At 40.2% G+C, this 19819-nt stretch overlaps 1 protein-coding gene and 1 long non-coding RNA gene across 2 annotated transcripts in view; one reads left to right on the forward strand and one right to left on the reverse strand.

Moving 5' to 3' along the window:
- Window positions 1-8793, reverse strand: part of LOC116689509 (uncharacterized) — a 24971-nt gene extending 16178 nt beyond the window's left edge. Inside the window, exon 1 of the long non-coding RNA XR_004332008.1 lies at window positions 8646-8793. This is a non-coding gene — a long non-coding RNA (uncharacterized LOC116689509). The remainder of the gene's footprint in view (window positions 1-8645) is intronic.
- LOC116689508 (contactin-associated protein-like 5) overlaps window positions 1-19819 on the forward strand; it is a 98863-nt gene that overhangs the window by 75327 nt on the left and 3717 nt on the right. The window contains exons 16-23 of the mRNA XM_032516065.1: window positions 438-608; window positions 1518-1736; window positions 5688-5927; window positions 7795-8022; window positions 11869-12002; window positions 12815-12902; window positions 13707-13907; window positions 19091-19165. Of these exons, the coding sequence (XP_032371956.1) occupies window positions 438-608; window positions 1518-1736; window positions 5688-5927; window positions 7795-8022; window positions 11869-12002; window positions 12815-12902; window positions 13707-13907; window positions 19091-19165 (1356 nt within the window). The remainder of the gene's footprint in view (window positions 1-437; window positions 609-1517; window positions 1737-5687; window positions 5928-7794; window positions 8023-11868; window positions 12003-12814; window positions 12903-13706; window positions 13908-19090; window positions 19166-19819) is intronic.

Consider the following 19819-nt stretch of genomic DNA (forward strand, 5'->3'; position numbering starts at 1 on the left):
TTAACAAATATGTAAAAAATACATTTTTAAAAAAGTTACCTACTGAAGCTTTAAGAGCTGCAAGGATTAGTCGACTGATTGATTTGTTGATCGACAGAATATTTTCCACCTATTTCTTTAACTGATTAACTGTTCAAGTCATTTTTCATGCAAAGATTCAGCAGACACCTGGATAGCTCATCTGCTGTTTTCCACTTCTCAAAAATGGAGATTTCCTGCTGTTTTATGTCATATTAAAATAAATATTGTTTGGGTGGCTGACAAAACAAGACATTTGAAGACATCTCCTTGGTCTTTAATAAACTGGGATGGACATTTTTCAATCTTTTTATAGACCAATGAATTAATCTAGATAATCATCAAATTAATTGATCAGAAAAATAATGTGTTTGTTGCTGCCCTACTTTACTTTCATCTTCCCTTTCCTTTTCTTTCAGAGTCTATATGGAACGCAGCGTCTTTCTACCAGGAGTCCTCCTACCTCTACTTCCCCACTCTACAGGCTGAACTCGCCTCTGATATCTCCTTCTACTTCAAGACGAGCACTCCTTCAGGAGTGTTTCTGGAAAACCAGGGCCTCAAGGACTTCATCAGAGTGGAGCTCAGCTGTGAGTCAACGTTCAGAAGAGAAGTAGAGAAAGAGAAGTTCATGACAAGGACATGCTCACAGAATGCAAAAAAAAATAGCCATACATGTCAACACGCACAAAAGCTGTTAGCAATTTGCTTTTTTTGCTTTTCCCAGATGGAAATGCTAGGTGTACTGTAGTTGACAGTTTAATTTCCCTGAGAAGCAGTCTGTCAGGTCTGCACAGCGTGATGTAATCCTAATGACATCGTCAACAGTTATGTCATGCTGTTGCAGGAGACGTTAAAAGCATTTCTTACTACCCATGTAGTGACTCTGAAGTTCTTAATAAACACACCAGATGGTTTTAAAGAAAACCTTGTAGACTTACTTGAGGAACAAGGAGATAAAATGCTGCAAATCAAATATACCTATGCAAAAGATTGACTTGTTTACATAAGCACCAGTAAAGAAATACGCTGCAGTTTTTAGGTTTTTAGGATTATGCATTAGAGGACTCAGGGACATGATCAAGTACTTAGCCGGTCCTCAGCAGTGCATTAGTTTATTTATTGTAGGTGTTAAAAGGGATTTGAAATTGTTGATTACAGTGTGTTTTCTTCACAAACCTGAGGAAGAAGTTCTCAGGATATTTGGAGCCATTATGTATTACTGCAGCATCGCAGACGTTGTGAAATATTGACAAGCTGTCAGCTGGGCCCTCCTCATAAATCTATTCAGGTCATCAAGTTTTCCCAGCAGCATTGTATCACATTGCATCAGAAAGGGAGGATAGAGAGGAACATAAAAAACCTAATATCACATTCACACTGACCTGGCTGTCGTGTGTGTGTGTGTGTGTGTGTGTGTGTGTGTGTGTGTGTGTGTGTGTGTGTGTGTGTGTGTGTGTGTGTGTGTGTGTGTGTGTGATTCCCCACTGGCCCTCCAGCTCCCTCAGTGGTGACTTTCTCCTTTGATGTGGGAAACGGTCCAGCGCTCCTGTCCGTGAAGTCCCACCTCCCTCTGAATGACAGACAGTGGCACTACGTGAGGGCAGAGCGCAACGTGAAGGAGGCCTCCCTGCAGGTTGACCAGCTCCCCCTCCGCTTCTTGGAGGCTCCGGCTGACGGACACCTCCGCTTACGGCTCAGCAGCCAGCTGTTTGTAGGTAGGCCCCCTGTCAGACTGAATTTATACCTCCACCAGAGACCGGTTTATTTAAACCTGCATTAATTGATTTTTTTTTGGTTGGTGGTGGGAGGAGGGAATGGGCAACATTGATATATTATCACCTTATAAAAGTCGCCTGACATTAGCTCTCCTTTTAGCTTTGTTTTCTCTCCACCTAAGCTCTCCTCCGACTCCTGAGGGACATATCTGGCTCTTTAGCTGCTAAATGCTCCACTGTGTTCAGCTGCTACTCACTAATTTGTCTGTGCTGTTTGGTGCTAGGCCGGTAGTGCTAAAACCTGCTGCTAGAAATGAGGTTAGTGAGAGTGAACCAAAGTGCAATTTGTCATTGAATTTAAGCCGTAACAATGAGCTGAAAGACAATCAAATGGGGAACTGCAGAGTCAGGGGATAATTCTCTGGGGGTTTATCACCCGGAGCAACACCTTTCACTTTTCTTTGCAATTGTTGATATAAAAATATTGATTGGAGCAGCTTTAAAGGAAAGGTTCAGATGCCTTAATACAACAAGAACATTTACTTCCAAAAGAGTTATTGCTTGTCGTAATCATTCCTCCACTTCAAACCGGCCTTGAAGTGATCATTTTGTAGCACAGCTACACTGTAAGAAATGGGAAGAAGAAAAAATACCAGGATGCTTGTTCTGTGCCAAAATGCATTCCTAAATTCACAGCAGAAGCTAACATGCGGCTTTTCGACTCATATTAGCTGTGGCTGAACTTTAATGGGAATTTTTACCGGAGCAAAGACGGTGGATTTTGTCCCCGATTTCTCACACTGTAGTCACACTTTAAAGTATCTCTTCACAGCCAAAATGGAGAGAGAAGTGATTACAGCTAACAATTACCGCCATGTAAGCTGCTGTGAAGAGCTAATGTTTTGTATTATTTTTTCATTATTGCTCCGGTTCAGGAGCGTGGCTGCTTTCTTTCTCCTCTCACATTTCTCCAGCAGCCTTTCACCCCTCTCTGACATTTTAATGTGTCTTCTTAATAATACACCAGGCCTCTGGAGGGGACAGACCCCATTTAAAAATGTCTTTCTTTTTTCACGTGTTCTCCATTTTACCTGAGGCCTACAGTTCATGCACTTAATGGGTCATTTACTTTCAGAAATAATTCATCAGCGAACTGAAATGTCCAATGGAAGCAGTAATTCTCTGTTGATCTCCGATGAAATTGTCATTAGGTGAGGATGTAATGGTTTTCATAAGAACGCACAAAGGTGTAACTTTACAACATTCTCTCAGAAGATAATGTTATTATGAATATGTTATTACGTCCCTGCCATATTAAAACGTATTGCTTGTTTGGAAAAGTAGATGATAAAAATGGATTAGCATTGTATAAAATAAAAAGCTCCCTAATAAAATCAAATCTAGAACATACCATAAATTCAATGAAACAAATTATTCTGTGATTTTGCCTTTCGTAAATCCATGTTGTGCATAACCAGACCATGACCTAACCAGACAAGGTAAAAATAGAAAAAACACTTTACACTAAGACGTTTAACACATCCTGAAATAGAGCACTATTTGGCTGAAGAGCTTGTTGATCACAAACAAGGTTACAAAGCTTGTTTATAGTTATTTTACAATGCAGTGTGCAGTTGTTGTTTGTGGTACACAAGAACACACGGAGTCTTGACGAGTGTGATTATAATAGACTATTGAAGATTGGTACACTGCAATTAATGATGACTTTATCACCTACTCCACATACTGTAGCACTATTACCGTTTTAAATATTCAATAGCTCCCCAGTATAGTATGTAACACTATTAAAGCAACTACAAGGAACTTTCATTTTGTGCTGATTGCGTGGGTTTCCTAAGCCCCGAACCATTTTGTAACGATCTGGCTAGGCATGCAGTGCTAGACCCTCCTCCACAGCGATGCGGAAGAGGGTCTGGCCAGTCCCCACAGCATTCCAGGATGGGAGAAGAATATGCTCTTGGTTATTGGCAATCATTTTACCGTTTTATTACCTCAACTAGCGATTGAGACCATAAATGAAAATGTTTCTTTCATGGTCTCAATCGCTAGTTTTAAGTCTTCGGCAACACAGAATGATGTTGATTTTTTTTTTTTATTACGGTCTCGTTTATTTTAAAATCATCGATAAAGCAGGGGGTGTTTTAGGACGTAGCTATGATGTGATTGCCGGGGAAAGTGTGTAATGTGACGTAGAGTGCAAGCTGCTCCTCTCTCACTCCTCCCTCTCGTCTAAAATCATCACATCCGCAACCGGGATGACTGCGCCTGTAACGGCAAACTCGACAACTCATAGCAGATCTCCACAAAACCAATGGGTGACGTCACACATGCTCTGTCCATTCATTTTACAGCCAATAGTCCCAAGCCACCAGCAGGTAGCAGATTAATAGCATGAAATATGTGAATCTTATAGCAACAATAGTAACACAAGCATGTATGGAATCCCTGTTTTTTGTGTCATGAAAATATAACACTAGAAATATGCCTGACAAATTAGAAATATGTATTATGAAGCTTTAATTTATGAGTATCAGTCTCAGGGGATTATGTAAGGAAATTATACCCACCTGTTTGTATGTGTTTGTTTTCCGACATATGTAACAATGTACATTTTAATTAAAAGTCATCAGTCTCCCACCTCTGTGAAGCATAAATCATCAACGCAAACGTTTGTTTTCTATGTGCATCTCCCAGTGATGCCTATTCGAAACCTGTCTAATTTATTCCGTTGTATATTTGGTCTTAATGAGGTTTCACATGCTTTAGTGCCTGCAGATTTGCCCCAGATGCAGAAGTGGAATTAAGGAAATTTTTGTCATAGATCCTCATCAGCCTTAAAGGGAACCATCATTGTAAAATCACCATAGATGCTTCGTAGCATAGACAGAAAGCATTAGATGTGACTAAGAGGGTTTTTCCTGGCTCAGAATGGGCCTTTTGGGGGGAGGGGGGACTCTGCATGGCAGTAAACATTATCAGTCCTCAATGAGTCTGTGTTACCTTTTTTGACAGAAGTCTATGCATTAACATGTTGTTTTTGTCAATTTGATGAACAAAAATGTATTTTATGCTTAAGCAAAGTAAAACCCCAAATTAACAAAACTGGTTAAAAAAAATAACACTTAATTAAATCAACAGCCTGACTTTGGAGATAAAACTAAGATTAGCTCCCAAGTTTATGTTCTGTTTGTTTAACCCTCTGAGAACAAAAGACACACCGGCGAGTCCAAGCGATGCAAGTCTATTAAACAAAACTGCAAAGAGCCATATGAAAGTGCAGCTTTAAGAATATATATACACAGTATATCTTTTTTCTATCCGAGGTGCAGTCGGAAGAGAAGTGTTTTTAGCCTTTGTCGGAAGATGTGTAGGCCTTAAGCCATCCTGATTTCTATAGGGAGCTAATTCCACCATTTAGGAGCCAGGACAGCGAAAAGTCGGGATTTCGTTGTGTGATTAGTCGGAGTAGCGGTGTGTGTGAGAGAACTTGGGGAGGTTGAACCCAAGACTTTTGTAAAATCATTTGAAGCACCAAAACAATTGAGTGTAGGCACGTTTTCACAAGAGATTTGATAAAGATTTCCGCTTTAGGGCACATTGCTCTGGAACACATTTGGGCATCCCTACACAGAAAAATTAGTTTGTTTGGAACATTTAAACATGAAACAGATGATTATATGCAAATACCCTAAAAGGAGAATTCAAGAAGAGATCTATAAGTGACCTTTGACTTCAGACGGTAATGGATGTTTGATAAATTGCTCTTAAACACATTTAGAGAGAATTGTAATTGCTATTTTTTATTTCTCAATTCCTATCATGTTGGTGTTGGGGATTTTCCTTTTGGGGCTGGCTAAAACCTCTTTTTGGGAAGGTGCCAAAAATTCTTCTATGCAGGAAAAAACCCTGACTAAATTGTACTCGTCTCAGGAGGAACAGCATCCCAGCAGAGAGGCTTCCTGGGCTGCATCAGGACTCTGACCGTCAACGGCGCTAGCTTCGATCTGGAGGAGAGGGCCAAGATGACACCGGGAGTGACCTCAGGTTGTCCCGGCTACTGCAGCGGCTCCAGCAGCCTCTGCCATAACAGAGGCAGGTGCATCGAGAAGAGCAACGGCTACGTGTGCGACTGCTCCCAGTCCGCCTACGGTGGAACCACCTGTAATCAAGGTGAGTGCCGGTCGACGACAAAAGCTTTACCATTAATATCATTTGATTAGGTTAATGTTGATTGCAACAAATAATCAATCATTGCCAAGGTTATTCCATTACAGCGCATCAATAAAAATGCAAGTAATGCAAGAGGCAATTAATACTTGTCCAGGCTCCAGACTCCAAGAACATTTAAAATGCATTAGACCAAATTATCTCCTGCAGTATGGGAGCACAGAAGAGAGCACAGACACCAACGCAACTGAAACCCACCAGAGCAGCAGGCTGAGAGACGAGCCATACAGACACGGTAGAGAGAACTCGTTTAAAAACGTTTTCTGAACAAGAGATGAACATTTCTGGCTCCAAACGGGACAGACCAGACTGTTTCCTCTTGCTCATTGTGTTAAATATCGTTGCTTTTCTTTTTCAGGAAAGGAAGAAAAAAAAGGTTGATTTGAAAACATTTTCATGAGCCATTTTTCACAGACAAAGTGAGACGGAATCACCTTGTGACTGTTTGAATATTTTGTAAAAACCTACGGACAGACATAGAGGGTGACCAATAGCATTTATTTATGGTGATAAAAAATGAATATGACAAAATATGGAGATGCAAGCTTTCTGCCCAACAGCGACGAAATGTGTCACCCATGCCAGAATAGTAAATTCGACTGCTGTTCAAAGATATTTCTTCTTTATTGCAACATGGAACTCAGCACAGTTAGCCGTGTTGTTGTGCAGTCTATCAGACGTGTCACCTATAGGTTACTGACTCTCACTTTGATCCATGTCTCACTGGGAGTTTGACTTTCAGGAGTAAAATGCACTTCTTAAATAAATGCTTTCAGCTGTGTGAGGGCTCTGAAGTTTTGACAAAATGAAAGTACGTCACATTAAAAGCAAGTGTGGGATTAAACCAGCAACGTTACCTCTTTGAAAATCAATTTTTCAGTTTGATATTCTGGTATTTATGCAGTTTATTAATATATTTGAACTTTACGTAGCAATTATATGCAGCGGTTACCTAGAGATTATCAGTGAATGTGCTACTAGCAGAGACAGTGGTACCACTGAGGCCCTCTCCTTGTAAATGTGCAGCAGTGTTATATACACTCCACTACTCTCTATTAACTCCAGGAGGTATGCATTTTAATTTGTTAGGTACATTTGTCTTTTTTTCACACAACAAAACACGGAACACGCACAAGCCGGCTTGTTAGGTGAGTTTTGTTGAGGGAACTGTTGCAGCTGCTGGTTGTCAACATTATGTCTGGGTGTTTTTTTGTAGAGATGATGTTTAATAATGTGCTTTGATGTGTTTGCTTCACATTTGTAGCAGTGATAGTTGCTCATCCATTTCCATATCCCTCCACCAAGTTTGTGTGTTACAGAAAGACAGTGAGTGAGTGAGTTATTTTATAGACAATACTTTATCTCAGGACTTAAAAGCTAAAGTCGGGGAACAGAAGTTTCCTGTGTGCAGAAAAAGACCACAGAATACATTATGTTTTGCTGCAGCTTTGCTCTGCAAAATAGAGACTAATGCGTATCTCTGGCTATTAGAAGGTATTCAGTAAATCCACCTGAGCTCTTTCGTGTCCCTGCATATACACACTGCTACACCTCTGAAGAAAAATCCTTGTTTTTGGACAGATTTTCATTTAAACAGTGCCTTCCCTGTAGCTTTACCCACTGTTTTGTTGTTACCCCACTTGCGTGAGGTTGTGTTGCTGCTTTTATATTTTGAGGCGTAATTAACATTGCAGCCTCTGGAGGCCATGAGCTGGCTTTCAGTCTTTTAATCTCGTTTCAAAAAGAGTTGTAACAGGGCTCCCGGCACTGAAACTTTTTTTCTTCTTCCTCTGTGTCTCTGTGTGTGCAGAGGTGTCGGTGTCCTTCGACATGGAGTCCTCAGTGACCTACACCTTCCAGGAGCCCTTCTCGGTGATGCAGAACAGAAGCTCGCAGGCCTCCAGTGTTTCCACAGAAAGCAGCAGCAGAGCCCGAGAGGACGTGGCCTTCAGCTTCGTCACCTCCCAGCGGCCGGCCATGCTGCTCACCGTCAGCACCTTCAGCCAGCAATACATCGCAGTCATCCTCGCCAAGAACGGTACATCCAGCTTTTAACATTGATAGGGTGAAAGGAAAAAAGACCTGCAACACATTAATAACTTATGGCAATGACATATATAGTTAGTAAGTAAGTATTTAAATCAGTGCTGTCAAACGATTCATATATTTAATTGCGATTAATCGCATTAATGTCATAGTTACCTTGTAATTAATCACACATTTTTATCTATTCTAAATGCCCCTTGATTTCTTTTTTTACCATTATTATTTTTTTCTCATTTTGATGCTCTTATCAACATGGAAAAGTGGATTGGTTTGCTTTGTGCAAATGTTTTTTATTGAAAACATTGGTGTATAGTAGTGTTCCATTTCACACGTAACTTTCTCACTTGCAGCAAATAATCTCTCACACAATTTAACACTGTCCGTCAATGAAATGGTGCAAAACATATACTTTGTCTCACAAACAGCCCCTTTCTAAGAGATCAAAACAGGATGATACAAAATAAAGTTACAAAGTGCACATGTAAGGTAAACTAGGACTCAGCCTTATACTTTCTTTTCTCAAGTTTGCTTTGAACAAAGCAGCCAGTCTACTGCTCTTCATTCAGCAGAGGCTCATCAACCCAGCCTCGTATTTCAGAAAGAATAAACAGTAACGGTTACCTGGCTTTGACGAGGGGACGGAGAATTGGCATCAGCTGTGTGCTCAGCCACCAAGTGGTATTTCAGACTGGACGTGGTGTGATGATCGCTCAGCTCACAACGACAAAACACACAGATCACTTTGGTCTGTCAATGGAACCATTTGGCAATTTTAAAAAGTAAACTTTCCGTTCAGAATCTTAATGGCATCCATTTTGCATCTCACGCTCGCCATCCACTCAAAATGTAATGTTACTTCTCTTTGGCGAGGTGACTAAAAACATTAACTCAACCTATGCAGCCAGACAGATACATTTAGTGGCTGCATGGTTAGCAAACATCTTCCACCAATTTAGCTCAACCAAAGGAATGTAGCTTAAAGTGCTCATATTATGCTCATTTTAAGGTTCATAATTGTATTTAGAAGGAGTCAGAATAAACCTATTAGAATAGGTTTATATGGTTTAATTTTCAAAAAACACAATTTCTTTGTTTTACTGCACATTGCTGCAGCTCCTCTTTTCACCGTGTGTGTTGAGCTCTTTTATAGCTACAGAGTGAGGCATCTCACTTCTAGTCCATCTTTGTTGGGTACGCTGGGAGTCGCACATGCACAGTACCTACAGTAGATCAGCACTACAAGCCATTTAGAAGCTGAGTATGAGGGCGTGCCCATAGACTGTAAATATGAATGGACCGAGCATCCGGGTCGGCGAAGTGCTGCAAATAAGGAAGTGCCTCAAACCTGCGTTCTATCTGAATTCCAGCAAGGAGGGTCACATTCGGTTGCAAAAGGAGATCGATTTCTGTAGAAGTCTATGAGAAAGTGACCCACTTCTCACTTGATTTATTACCTCAGGAAACATTTTTATAAAAGTAAAGTATTATTCTCAGGAGCCGAAGCAATAATATAGTTCTCAGTTAGTATACGATTGGAACATGGCTGTGTCTCATTTGACCTTGTTATTTGTACACGCTGTGACTATAGAAATCACAACATGTAAATAGGAACATGTTGGCGTTATATAGTCACTTTTTGGGAGCAGTATCTATGTGGATCCGGTTGCCTCCAGCACCTGTGGTAAGCTAGGCTAGCGGGGGGCGCGCCAGACAGAGTTACGACACGCACAGACATGAGAAGGGTATGTATGGACTTATCTAACTCTGGGGAATACAGTAAATAAGCTCCCAATAAGTTGGTGTGTTCCTTTTAAACTTCAACTGGATCTGATATGAAGTAAATAATGACAAGTGGGTAATAATAAGACCAAAATAGGACATTTATTTTTATGGGTTGTTGAGGAAGGACACACTCCTTACACTGTTCTCCAATGTAACTTTTTTTTATTTTTTATTATCAGTTTCTGATTTTCAATAAAAAAATCCCTGCACTCACAGGCTGACATAAATGTGTTACCATGGTTACCAAATCATTTTGCATAAATACATAAGAGATTGCTGCCTTGACAGTGGGCTGGTCCACTTTACGTTTGCACCACAAATGAGATCCGCCAGAGGTTGTCATTTTCAGGCAGAAAAATCCACATAAATGAAAAGGATTCAATCAAAATCCCATTGCACTCAGCTATCAGGGTAGGGTTGTTAGGGTTACCGCCAGCAAGAACCAATTGCTAGGACATCCATTTCGTTTTTGTATTATACAGGAAAATATTAATGCTATACGTTTAAACTGGCCTGATTCACTTAAAACTGGTTTACAGCTGCCAGGGATGGGGACTGAACTTTTAGGCGCTGAACTGCGTCCATAGGCAGTAAGCCAATGAGCATGCAGCATGCTTTTACCAAATCATAATGGAATGCAGGAAAAACACTACGTCACAAACAGAGACGTGTCTCACGTGTGTGCGTATTTCGACAGGCTTCACTAGAGTGTGCTTCACATAGGTGTAGTGGAGCTTGCCCAAAAAATTACTTTTTCGGCATTTTAGGGGTTCATTTTAATAGGACAGCTGAAGACATGGAAGGGGCGAGAGGGTGGGGGGGGGATGACATTCAGCAAAGGACCCCAGGGCAGAGTCAAACCCACGGCATCTGCATCGAGGATTGAAGCTCTACATATGGGCCCCCGCTCCACTAGTTGAGCCACCCAGGCACCACTTAATTAAAACATTACCATGTAAAAACCTTAAAATAATTCTTGGGAAATCTCAAGTTCATTTGCATGTTGAAAGGTGTTGAGCAGAACAGAAAGTGTGGCTGACAGTGAATATGACAGCTAATGTGTATCTTACCTGCTGCGGCCAGCATAATTATAATAGCGGAGCCACCCCCTCAACTGTGGGCAAACTGATTATGGGCTAATGAATAGATTTACCCTCCGCGGCTCTGCTCCTCCTCTGCATTTTTCTTCAGTCCCATACATTAAACCAGAACATATGCACAATAAAAGTCCTTGTATATCCAAAGGAAAACCATTTTTTAAAAAGACCCAACTGCAAATGGACTAAACTGTTTTGACCTGCTTTAGGTCTTGAGAAGAATCCAGAAAAAGGTCCTCACTTTTTACAAAGCATTTCCTGCTGTCGAAAGCCATATCTCAGCGTTTTCCGCTTCTGACACCAAAAAGACTTCAAAGCTTTAAGCTGACAGCCTTTAAGCTGTACCCAAACTTCCGAGAATCATATTGAGTGACAGTGCAGTTGTTAGTCAGAGTCAGAGTCAGTGTCCTAAGACACTCTTTTGTGGTAAATCAGAACTCCCATGTTCCCCGGGTCTCTGTAAACACTGAAGGGCAGAAGAGACACTTCATCCAGTGACCTTCATCTATAGGAGTACTCTCAGGATTTGAAATGAATCACTTCACAAACCCCTTCACCTACCGACCGGGAATTGTAATATTGACCCAGCTTCACTTGACAATGCATAGCTATCTGACTTTTTGATCTGGCAACGATTGTGTGTGTGGGAGGAACACTGAGCACATATTGACTTATTCTGTGTGGGAGCGAAGAGCTATGAGATAAATATTTGTGTATCTCAAAAAGCAATTGAAGAAGTTTAGATACAGCGGTCTATTTATATAAAAGCAGCAGCAGCCAAATGATTTCAGTAAAGAGGTCTATTCTCTTCTCCTATTTGGCATTATAATGCAATGTTCAAATACTTGAAGCCAAAGTAGGGTTTTCATGTCAGTGGACTGGACGTGAGTCTGTGGCACAGATGGGGATCTTTTACACATGTCCATTGAAAGGACGTCTTTTTCGTGCTTTGTGTCCAGGGAGTCTGCAGATATGGTATCACCTTCAGACAGACAGGAGTCCAGACGTGTTCAGCCCCGTCCTCACTAACCTGGCAGACGGACGACTCCATCGAATCAGAATTCACAGAGTGGGAAAAAACCTCTATGTACAGGTGAGCAGTGGGGAGCCCCCAAAGGTCACGGCGGGAGGTTTTTTTTTTTTCTTTTTTTACCTCGCAATGCTTTGGCATTACCTCGCTTCCAGTTTTGCGATTGCTGGCGATATTTTTGCATTACCTTTACCTAGGGCTGGGCGATATGGAGGAAATCAGATATCGCAATATTCTTGACCAAATACTTCTATGTCGATGTTGTGACGATATTGTACGGTTGAGAATTGGTGCTTTTACAGCATAGTTTACCAATGAGATTTTTGATAAGTACTCATCAATTATGTGGATGCATCGACAATGTTAGGTCAAGGCAAATAATAGAATAGCCAGATAATGTCATTAATTATTTGATTAGATTTTTCAATTATCATTAATTAGATTAAATAATCTAACTCTGTACAATAACACAACTTTATCAGTGAGATAGTTGAATCTTCTACCTGCTATCCAAACACTTTTGTGAGACGGTATCTAAAGGAATTTTCCGCTGCGACGAAATCAATTCTTAGCCTGGTCATCAGCTCCTCTATAGATTTTTATAAACGTAATTGGACGCAATCAAAATCAGGCAGGGTTTTATTGCAGATCACCACGTTAAATGATGCAACTGAGTCAGCATGGTAGTGCAGGAGCGAAAGGTCTAAATTGCTTTAAAGCTAAATGTAGGCGGATGAGGTTTTGCATAAAGCTGTAGAGAAGACGATTCTCAATCTATGATGTATTGAAATGTGCTGCTGCTGCGGCTGCCGGTGTTACATCGGTTTAGATTTCTTGTAATTGCCTTGTTATTTGATTTCTCTCCACTCAACCAGATCGACCAGGACATCCACAGAAAGTACACACTGTCATCTGATGCAGAGCTGATCTTAATCAGATCCCTGACATTGGGCAAAGTCACCAGTAAGTCCTCCTGCAACGTTGAGAAAATTGCTCCCACGTCATCCCTAGGCTTGGGTATCGTTTGGATTGTTTCCGATGACGGTGCTAAAACGATACGTTGAGGGTCCTGAACCGCTACTTTAAAAAAGATTTAGAATATATTTTATGAATATACTATATATATATATATATATATATATATATATATATATTAGGAGCAAAAAGCGACAGCAACATTTTAGAATGGCTTGTTTATAGCTAAGGCCATATGGTCAAAATTAAACGATTTTATTTAAAATGTAATCAAAATAAATTAAATTACAACAATAACTTATTTAACCAGTTAATTGCTGGTAAACGACAAAAACAACCACTACGTAGATGGGAAAAGGATACTTTACAGTAACTTTGAATGCACCACGAGCCTGCTGGCGTCGTCTGGGTTCTTTTACCGACGATGGCAGCTGCAGACTGTTGTCTGTTTACGTCCCGGTGTTGGAAGCCTTTACAGTGAAAGACAGACGTGTGTTACACTGCTTAACGTTAGCTGTCAGCATTTTCACCGTGTTTAATCCAGCTGCTAGCTGACAGTAGGCTAGCGTTACTTGCTGTTAAGTACGTCACATGCAGCAGGGTTTCTGTTGTCTGTCCGGTTCGGAGCATCAGAGGGTAGCGCAGGCATTTAACTGGCCCCAAAATGAGGTCCTGGTGACGTATTAACACCGGGTCTCGGTACCCAACCCTAGCAATCCCTGATTCTGAAATTATCGTAATTCATAAAAAATTCATAACATATATTTTTACCCATCATCTGTATCCTTGCAGGGAGGGAGAACCTCAATGAGGAAGTAATGCAAGCAGCTTTTAAAGGTTTCATTGGCTGTCTGTCGTCGGTCCAGTTCAATCACGTCGCACCGCTGAAGGCGGCGCTGACAAATCGAGGAAGCTCATTGGTCACTATCCGGGGTCCATTGGTCCAATCAAACTGTGGGGCATTGGCGGAGTCCACCTCACACACACTGCAAGGTAAAACACTCACACACACTCTTGTCTTTAACTCACCCACGCACACTGCCGCTGGTCATGTCCAGGTCAGGGAACATGCTGAGCAACAAACGCTGGCAACCACACAGACAACGTTTAAACTGGAGGAGTTTCCCATCAAATTCCAAAACTAGAGTGTTCTTCTTTAGCCCTACAAACTGTGAGATGAAGAAGGTGACAGCTCAGCCCTCCCCGCAAAATTCATTAATTGATGACGAAAAAAAATGGTAATAATTAATTGATCTTTCCTGTTATTTATCCAGCAACATTTTCTGTTTCAAGCTTCTTAAGTGTGGGGATTTTCTGTTTTTCTTTTGTGATTGTGCATTAAATATCCGAATGAGTGACTGGCAAATCAAGTTATTTGAAGGGAAAATATGGAGAGAGATTTGCACTAACTGACATTTCACAGATATAACGGTTAATTAAAAAAAGTGACAAATGAATCAACAATTATTTTTTTTTCTCAAAGATAATTGCAGCCCTAATTAATTTCTCTTTTGGCTTGTTACAAGATGTCAAGTCTGTGTTGTTGCTGTTTATCTATTTAGCTCTTTCTTGCCACTTTCTCTCCTCTCTGGCTGCAGTGAACCTCCATTCACAGCATTGCATATTTTCCTGTTGTTTACCGACACCTGTAGCACAGAAAACCACTGGTGTGGGCAGTGTGCGATTTGGAGAAAAAAAAGCATTTTTTTCATCATGCACAACAAAACAACACGTGCAAGAATTCTTCTTTTCAATACCATGAATATGGTGCCACTTGGCTTAACATGCCAAAACACTTATTTATGAACTTCAAAATCCAATGGCAAATAATATCAGAAGGAAATAGCACAACATGGTGTCAACATAAACGACTGTGTGTTCAAGCCGGGGAGCGGAGTTCATTTGCAGGAGTGTTTTAACCACCTAAACTTAACTGTCCTCGCAGCACCATGCTCACTTTTTCTGGCTAAAATGAACTACCATGGCCCCTTAAAGGACCCTCATCTAGCGGTGCCTGTACCCGGCTCACAACTGCTGATGGTTCTGGTTCTGGAGCTCTGTAGTGGCTAAATTCAACCAGCAACTGCAGCTCGGATGTTCTTGTTTTACGTCAGTATAGGCTGTTCGTGTTACAGAAATAAATCGGAAAATCGGAATTGATGTGCATCAGACACAAGTAGTTTTTTGGAGAAAGCATCTAGTGTCCATTGGAGGAACTGCTGCTCATGGAACGACTTGTTTGTCCGTGTCGGGTGTGCAGTAGAAATGATCCGATTTCTTTAGAAAAGGTAAACTCCTTTGAGTGAGTTACCTTTAAAAGGAGCGCTGCCGCAGGTCCTTCCTTCCAGCAGCAGTCAGACTCTTTAATGCAACATCATAATGTAGCACTGCTAGCTGCTTCTGCAATATGAGTCATCACTGGACAATATTCTGCACTACGTACATTTATTAATTTATTTACTATACTTACTGATCTGTATATCTCTGTTATATACTGTCTGTTTATATAAGGGTGTTTATTGTGTAAATATGTTTGTATTATTATTACTATTATTATTATTATTATTAATAATAATCTATTTTTTCTCATACTTTATGTATATATATTTTTTTCTCATCTACTTAATGTGTATTTGTGTTATTCTGATGTGTGTACAATTGTATTTGTCTTTATTTTTTCAGCTGCTGTAGTACAGGAATTTCCCCAGTGTGGGATTAATAAAGTCTATTGTATCTTAGTTTTGTGCTACCAGAAAACCTGAGTGAAGCCTAAAAAATAGCTACTACTGTACTAACTTGTCTTTGTGTCAACTCATAGGCAGAGCTATCAGTCTAACTGACTTCCTGTTGAACTGTTACAGTTCTTTAAAGCGGCCAAGTTAAGCTCATTTTCAGGTTCATAGTTGTATTTTGAGGTTGTACCAGAATAGGTTTACATAGTTTCATTTTTAAAAAACACCATCTTTTTGTTGTACTGCACATTGTTGCAGATCCTGTTTTCACCCTGCGTGTTTAGGTCTCTGTTTTACCTCCACAGTGAGACATCTATCTATACTATCTTTGTTGGGAGCAGTGTTTTGCCATTGAGAACAAGCTAGCATGATAGCGCTAGCATGTGCTACGGTTAGCCACCTCATCTCGGCTAGTGACGTAGAAAGCCGTGCAAATTTTGAACAGCTCGCCTGGAGAATGAAGGCAGAGGACATTCAGATTTTTTCCAAGTTTGTATGGGTGTACCAGAGACACAAAATAACACCCCAAATCCCAGAAAAAAAAATTTTTTCATAATATGGGCACTTTAAAACTTGTAACTTGTGAAGTTAATTACAGTCTGTCTAATAAAGACACAATCCCGCTGTGTTTGTCTCACAGAACAGATGCAACACCAATGGAGCTGTCTACACATCTTAACTGTGACACAAATGCATTTTTACACTATACATTTTATTTTCCCTCCTAATTATTTGTATGTATATTTTGTTCCTTGTGAACCAATGCACTGTACTGTGCTGTCAGGGCCCCGAGGCTCTGGAACAGCCTGCCCGAGGAAATCAGGTCAGCTGAGTCAGTGAACTCTTTTAAGTCGCTTCTTAAAACATACTTTTATAGGAGAGCCTTTCCCGATCTTATTTGACTTTATTTTTACCCCTCTTATTTTCATTGTATTTTACAAATTTTATATTTAACTGTATTTCAGTCTTTTAATGTTCTTATGCTTTTGTATTTGTGTACTTGTTAAAGCACTTTGTAACTTGTTTTTGAAAAGTGCTCTACAAATAAAGATTATTATTATTATTATTATTATTATTATTATTATATTACTGTAATGGAGCACACAATTATGGTTTGAGCTTTTTACTATGGTGCAGCAATTGACGTTTTGACATAAAGTCGCCCACAAGATGGACGGGTTCTGGGTGTTGCTTACATTGAGCCTTATTACCACAACACATACAGTATATTAAAATACATCATGAACGATAAACATGTTTCAGATGCGGTCCTGATTGTCTTGTCTGTCGAGGTGCCAGCTTGAGCTCAGCGTTGGCGGAGGCACAGAATTGTGTCGTTTTGGCAGATAGATGAAGGGGCTCGTCTTGTGGAGCTCTGACATGTGACGAACCTAGCAGCCACTCGCTTCGAGGCTCATTCGCCATTATCAAGTGTGACACTTTGACACAGGTTAAATGTGTCAACACACATCAGCTAAGCCTTCATCAGCAACACCCTGAGTGAATGAATCAATAAGGAATAAGGAAAATACATTTAAAAAATGTAAAAATGTCAACATTACACGCGACCTGTTTGAAAAGGGATAGTTAGAAGCCCTAGGCTTATCAGGTCCTACCCCTACGCTTTAGCACAACTAAATCACAAACAGACAAAATAAATCAAACAGACCATTTTAAATAACACAAAAATACTACTCCAATGTTCATCCTACTCTAACTAGCTATTAAGATAAGGAAGGATAAACAAAAAAAACTCAAGAAGCTTAACATCCGTGTTATTTTCACTCTCCTGTCTCACTTCTGCACTTACACAAAATACATCTTTTGTACCTTTATTACTTATTTTGTTTGATTGATTTGTTCAGACTATTGCACAAAAGCACACCACAAATCAAAATACACACAATTTGAGCTGTGTCCGAGCATACTGTTGTTTCATATTTAAAACCGCTCTCAAGTTGTAACCCCCCTCCCCCTCTGTCCCTGAACAATTGTTGTATGTTTCCAGGCAGCTGTTTATTTTTTGCTTCATAGATTTGTGCAGTCTTAAATTCATCTTTAAACTTTAAAGTGTGTGATTTAAAATTTCAAGTAAATTGGCATGACCTCCTTCTGACGCAGGCCAAACTCCACCAGGCTTTGAACAAACAGTATAGTCATTAAAAATATTACAGAAACAACTCACGCAAACAAACATACACAGCCGACTACACAGGTTCAAACATAATAAGATGAATAAATCAAATGCAATATGTACTAGAGTAAGAGGTTGCATAGCTCTATAGGGTAAATGTAAAAATGTCACAGGTATGGATATGATTATTGCACAATAACAAAAGTATAAATAAATGTAAACCTTTCACTGGTGGATGTAATTATTGTTGTGTATTGATGCAGCCTGTACAGATGTGGGCATTAACACACAGGACTTTCAGACCCGGGTGCTTGTTCCTTGGGAGTGTTTTATTTCCATCCGCAAACCTTTTCTTAAACTTAATTAGCCGTTTTGATGCCTAAACTTAACTTTAGTCAGAATCAGAATCAGAATCGGAATCAGAATCAGAATCGGAATCGGAATCAGAATCAGAATCGGAATCAGAATCAGCTTTATTGACCAGGTATGAAGACACATACGAGGAATTTTCCTTTGGAGCATAGTTGCTCACAATGTGCTTACACATTCAAAACAAACAACCCAACAAACAATATATACACACTAATATATACACACTAATATATATACTCTAAGCAGAAACAATGTAGAGAGATGAGTGCAATGAAGAGACCAATAAAATTATTTAAATGTGGAACATAGTGCAAAGGGTACTGGGATAAATAGTATTAAGTTATTATATTACAATGTGAACAGTATGAACATTATGAACAGTTCTGAAATAGGAAATGAGAATGATGAATAAATACTAAATAAATGGAATAATAGTGGAACCAGTAAGCAGGTGTTGTAGAGACAGTGTTACTGGGTTAATGGCCAGAACTGAACCTGACACTGTGGGTCAGTAGTCACATCAGAGAGATGGCCTGTGGGTAGAAACTGTTCCTGAGTCGGTTGGTTTTGGCGTACAGTACAGCTGCATAAGTTAATAAAGTCAATGGTAATCTCCGCCGAAATGACCGGCAGCTTGCGGTGCTCTGTACCCGACACACAGTCACCTATTCTCGGGTAACTGAACCGCCCACTACTGCTCACCTGACGGAGCACCATGCGGAGCACCATTGATTGGCTGGTGTTGCGGAGCTCTCTTCATGTTGCCGGTTAATTCCAGCTTGTCATAGACTGCATTCTTGTGCACGCAACACTGAAACAGGCAGCGGCTCCTATTTGCACATTGCTTTCAGTTTCTTTTACCAATGACTGTCAAACACATGTCTCCTGAACGAAAGGGACATAAATGTCTGTTAATTTGTCTGTTTCTGTTTCTCCAGATCAAACTGTAACAGCAAATAAAGATAAGGAGCAGCATGGCAACAGCACCCAGAAGGATTTGGCTGTGATAGCAGGTTTGTTTGTCTCTCTTCTGTGCTGGTTTATTTTTCTTTTGCTTAATTGAAAATGAGTCACAGCTGTTTATTTGTCATTCTCTCTCCATTTGCCTCTGTGTTAATTTCATTCTTTTTTTTTCTTCCTGGGCTCATAATAACTCAAGCTCATTTTCATGACTGCCACTCACGCCATTTTCTTTGAAAATGAATTGAAGTTGATGATGTTAAAGGATTTATGTGTGCTTTTCTAAACCTGAAACCTTAGCTTGCATTTTACATCTCCTCAAATATTGCGGTTGACAGATGTCCCAGAGCTGATCTGCATAATCAGTATGAGACCAATCAAATCATTTAAAAGAATAGGTCCACATTTTGGGAAAAAAACCCAAATGTAACGACACAATACGGAACGGGTCAATGTTTTTGTGACTAGCTACAGAACAGGGTCTGGCTTAATGTAACATTTTAGATATGTGCTTATTCCCTTTCTTGCTGAGTTAGATGAGCCGAACGGTAATATTGGAGCCAGGAGATGGTTAGCTTAGCTAAGCATAAAGCCTGGAGGCAGTGAGGAAACAGCAAGCCTGGCCTTGTCCAAAGGTAGTAACACAATGTGCCTTCCAGCACCTCTAGTGCTCACTAATTAACACGGTGTAGCTCCTTTGTTTCATT

The sequence above is a fragment of the Etheostoma spectabile genome, chromosome 5 (genome assembly GCF_008692095.1).
Source record: "Etheostoma spectabile isolate EspeVRDwgs_2016 chromosome 5, UIUC_Espe_1.0, whole genome shotgun sequence".
Classification (NCBI taxonomy): Eukaryota; Metazoa; Chordata; class Actinopteri; order Perciformes; family Percidae; genus Etheostoma; species Etheostoma spectabile.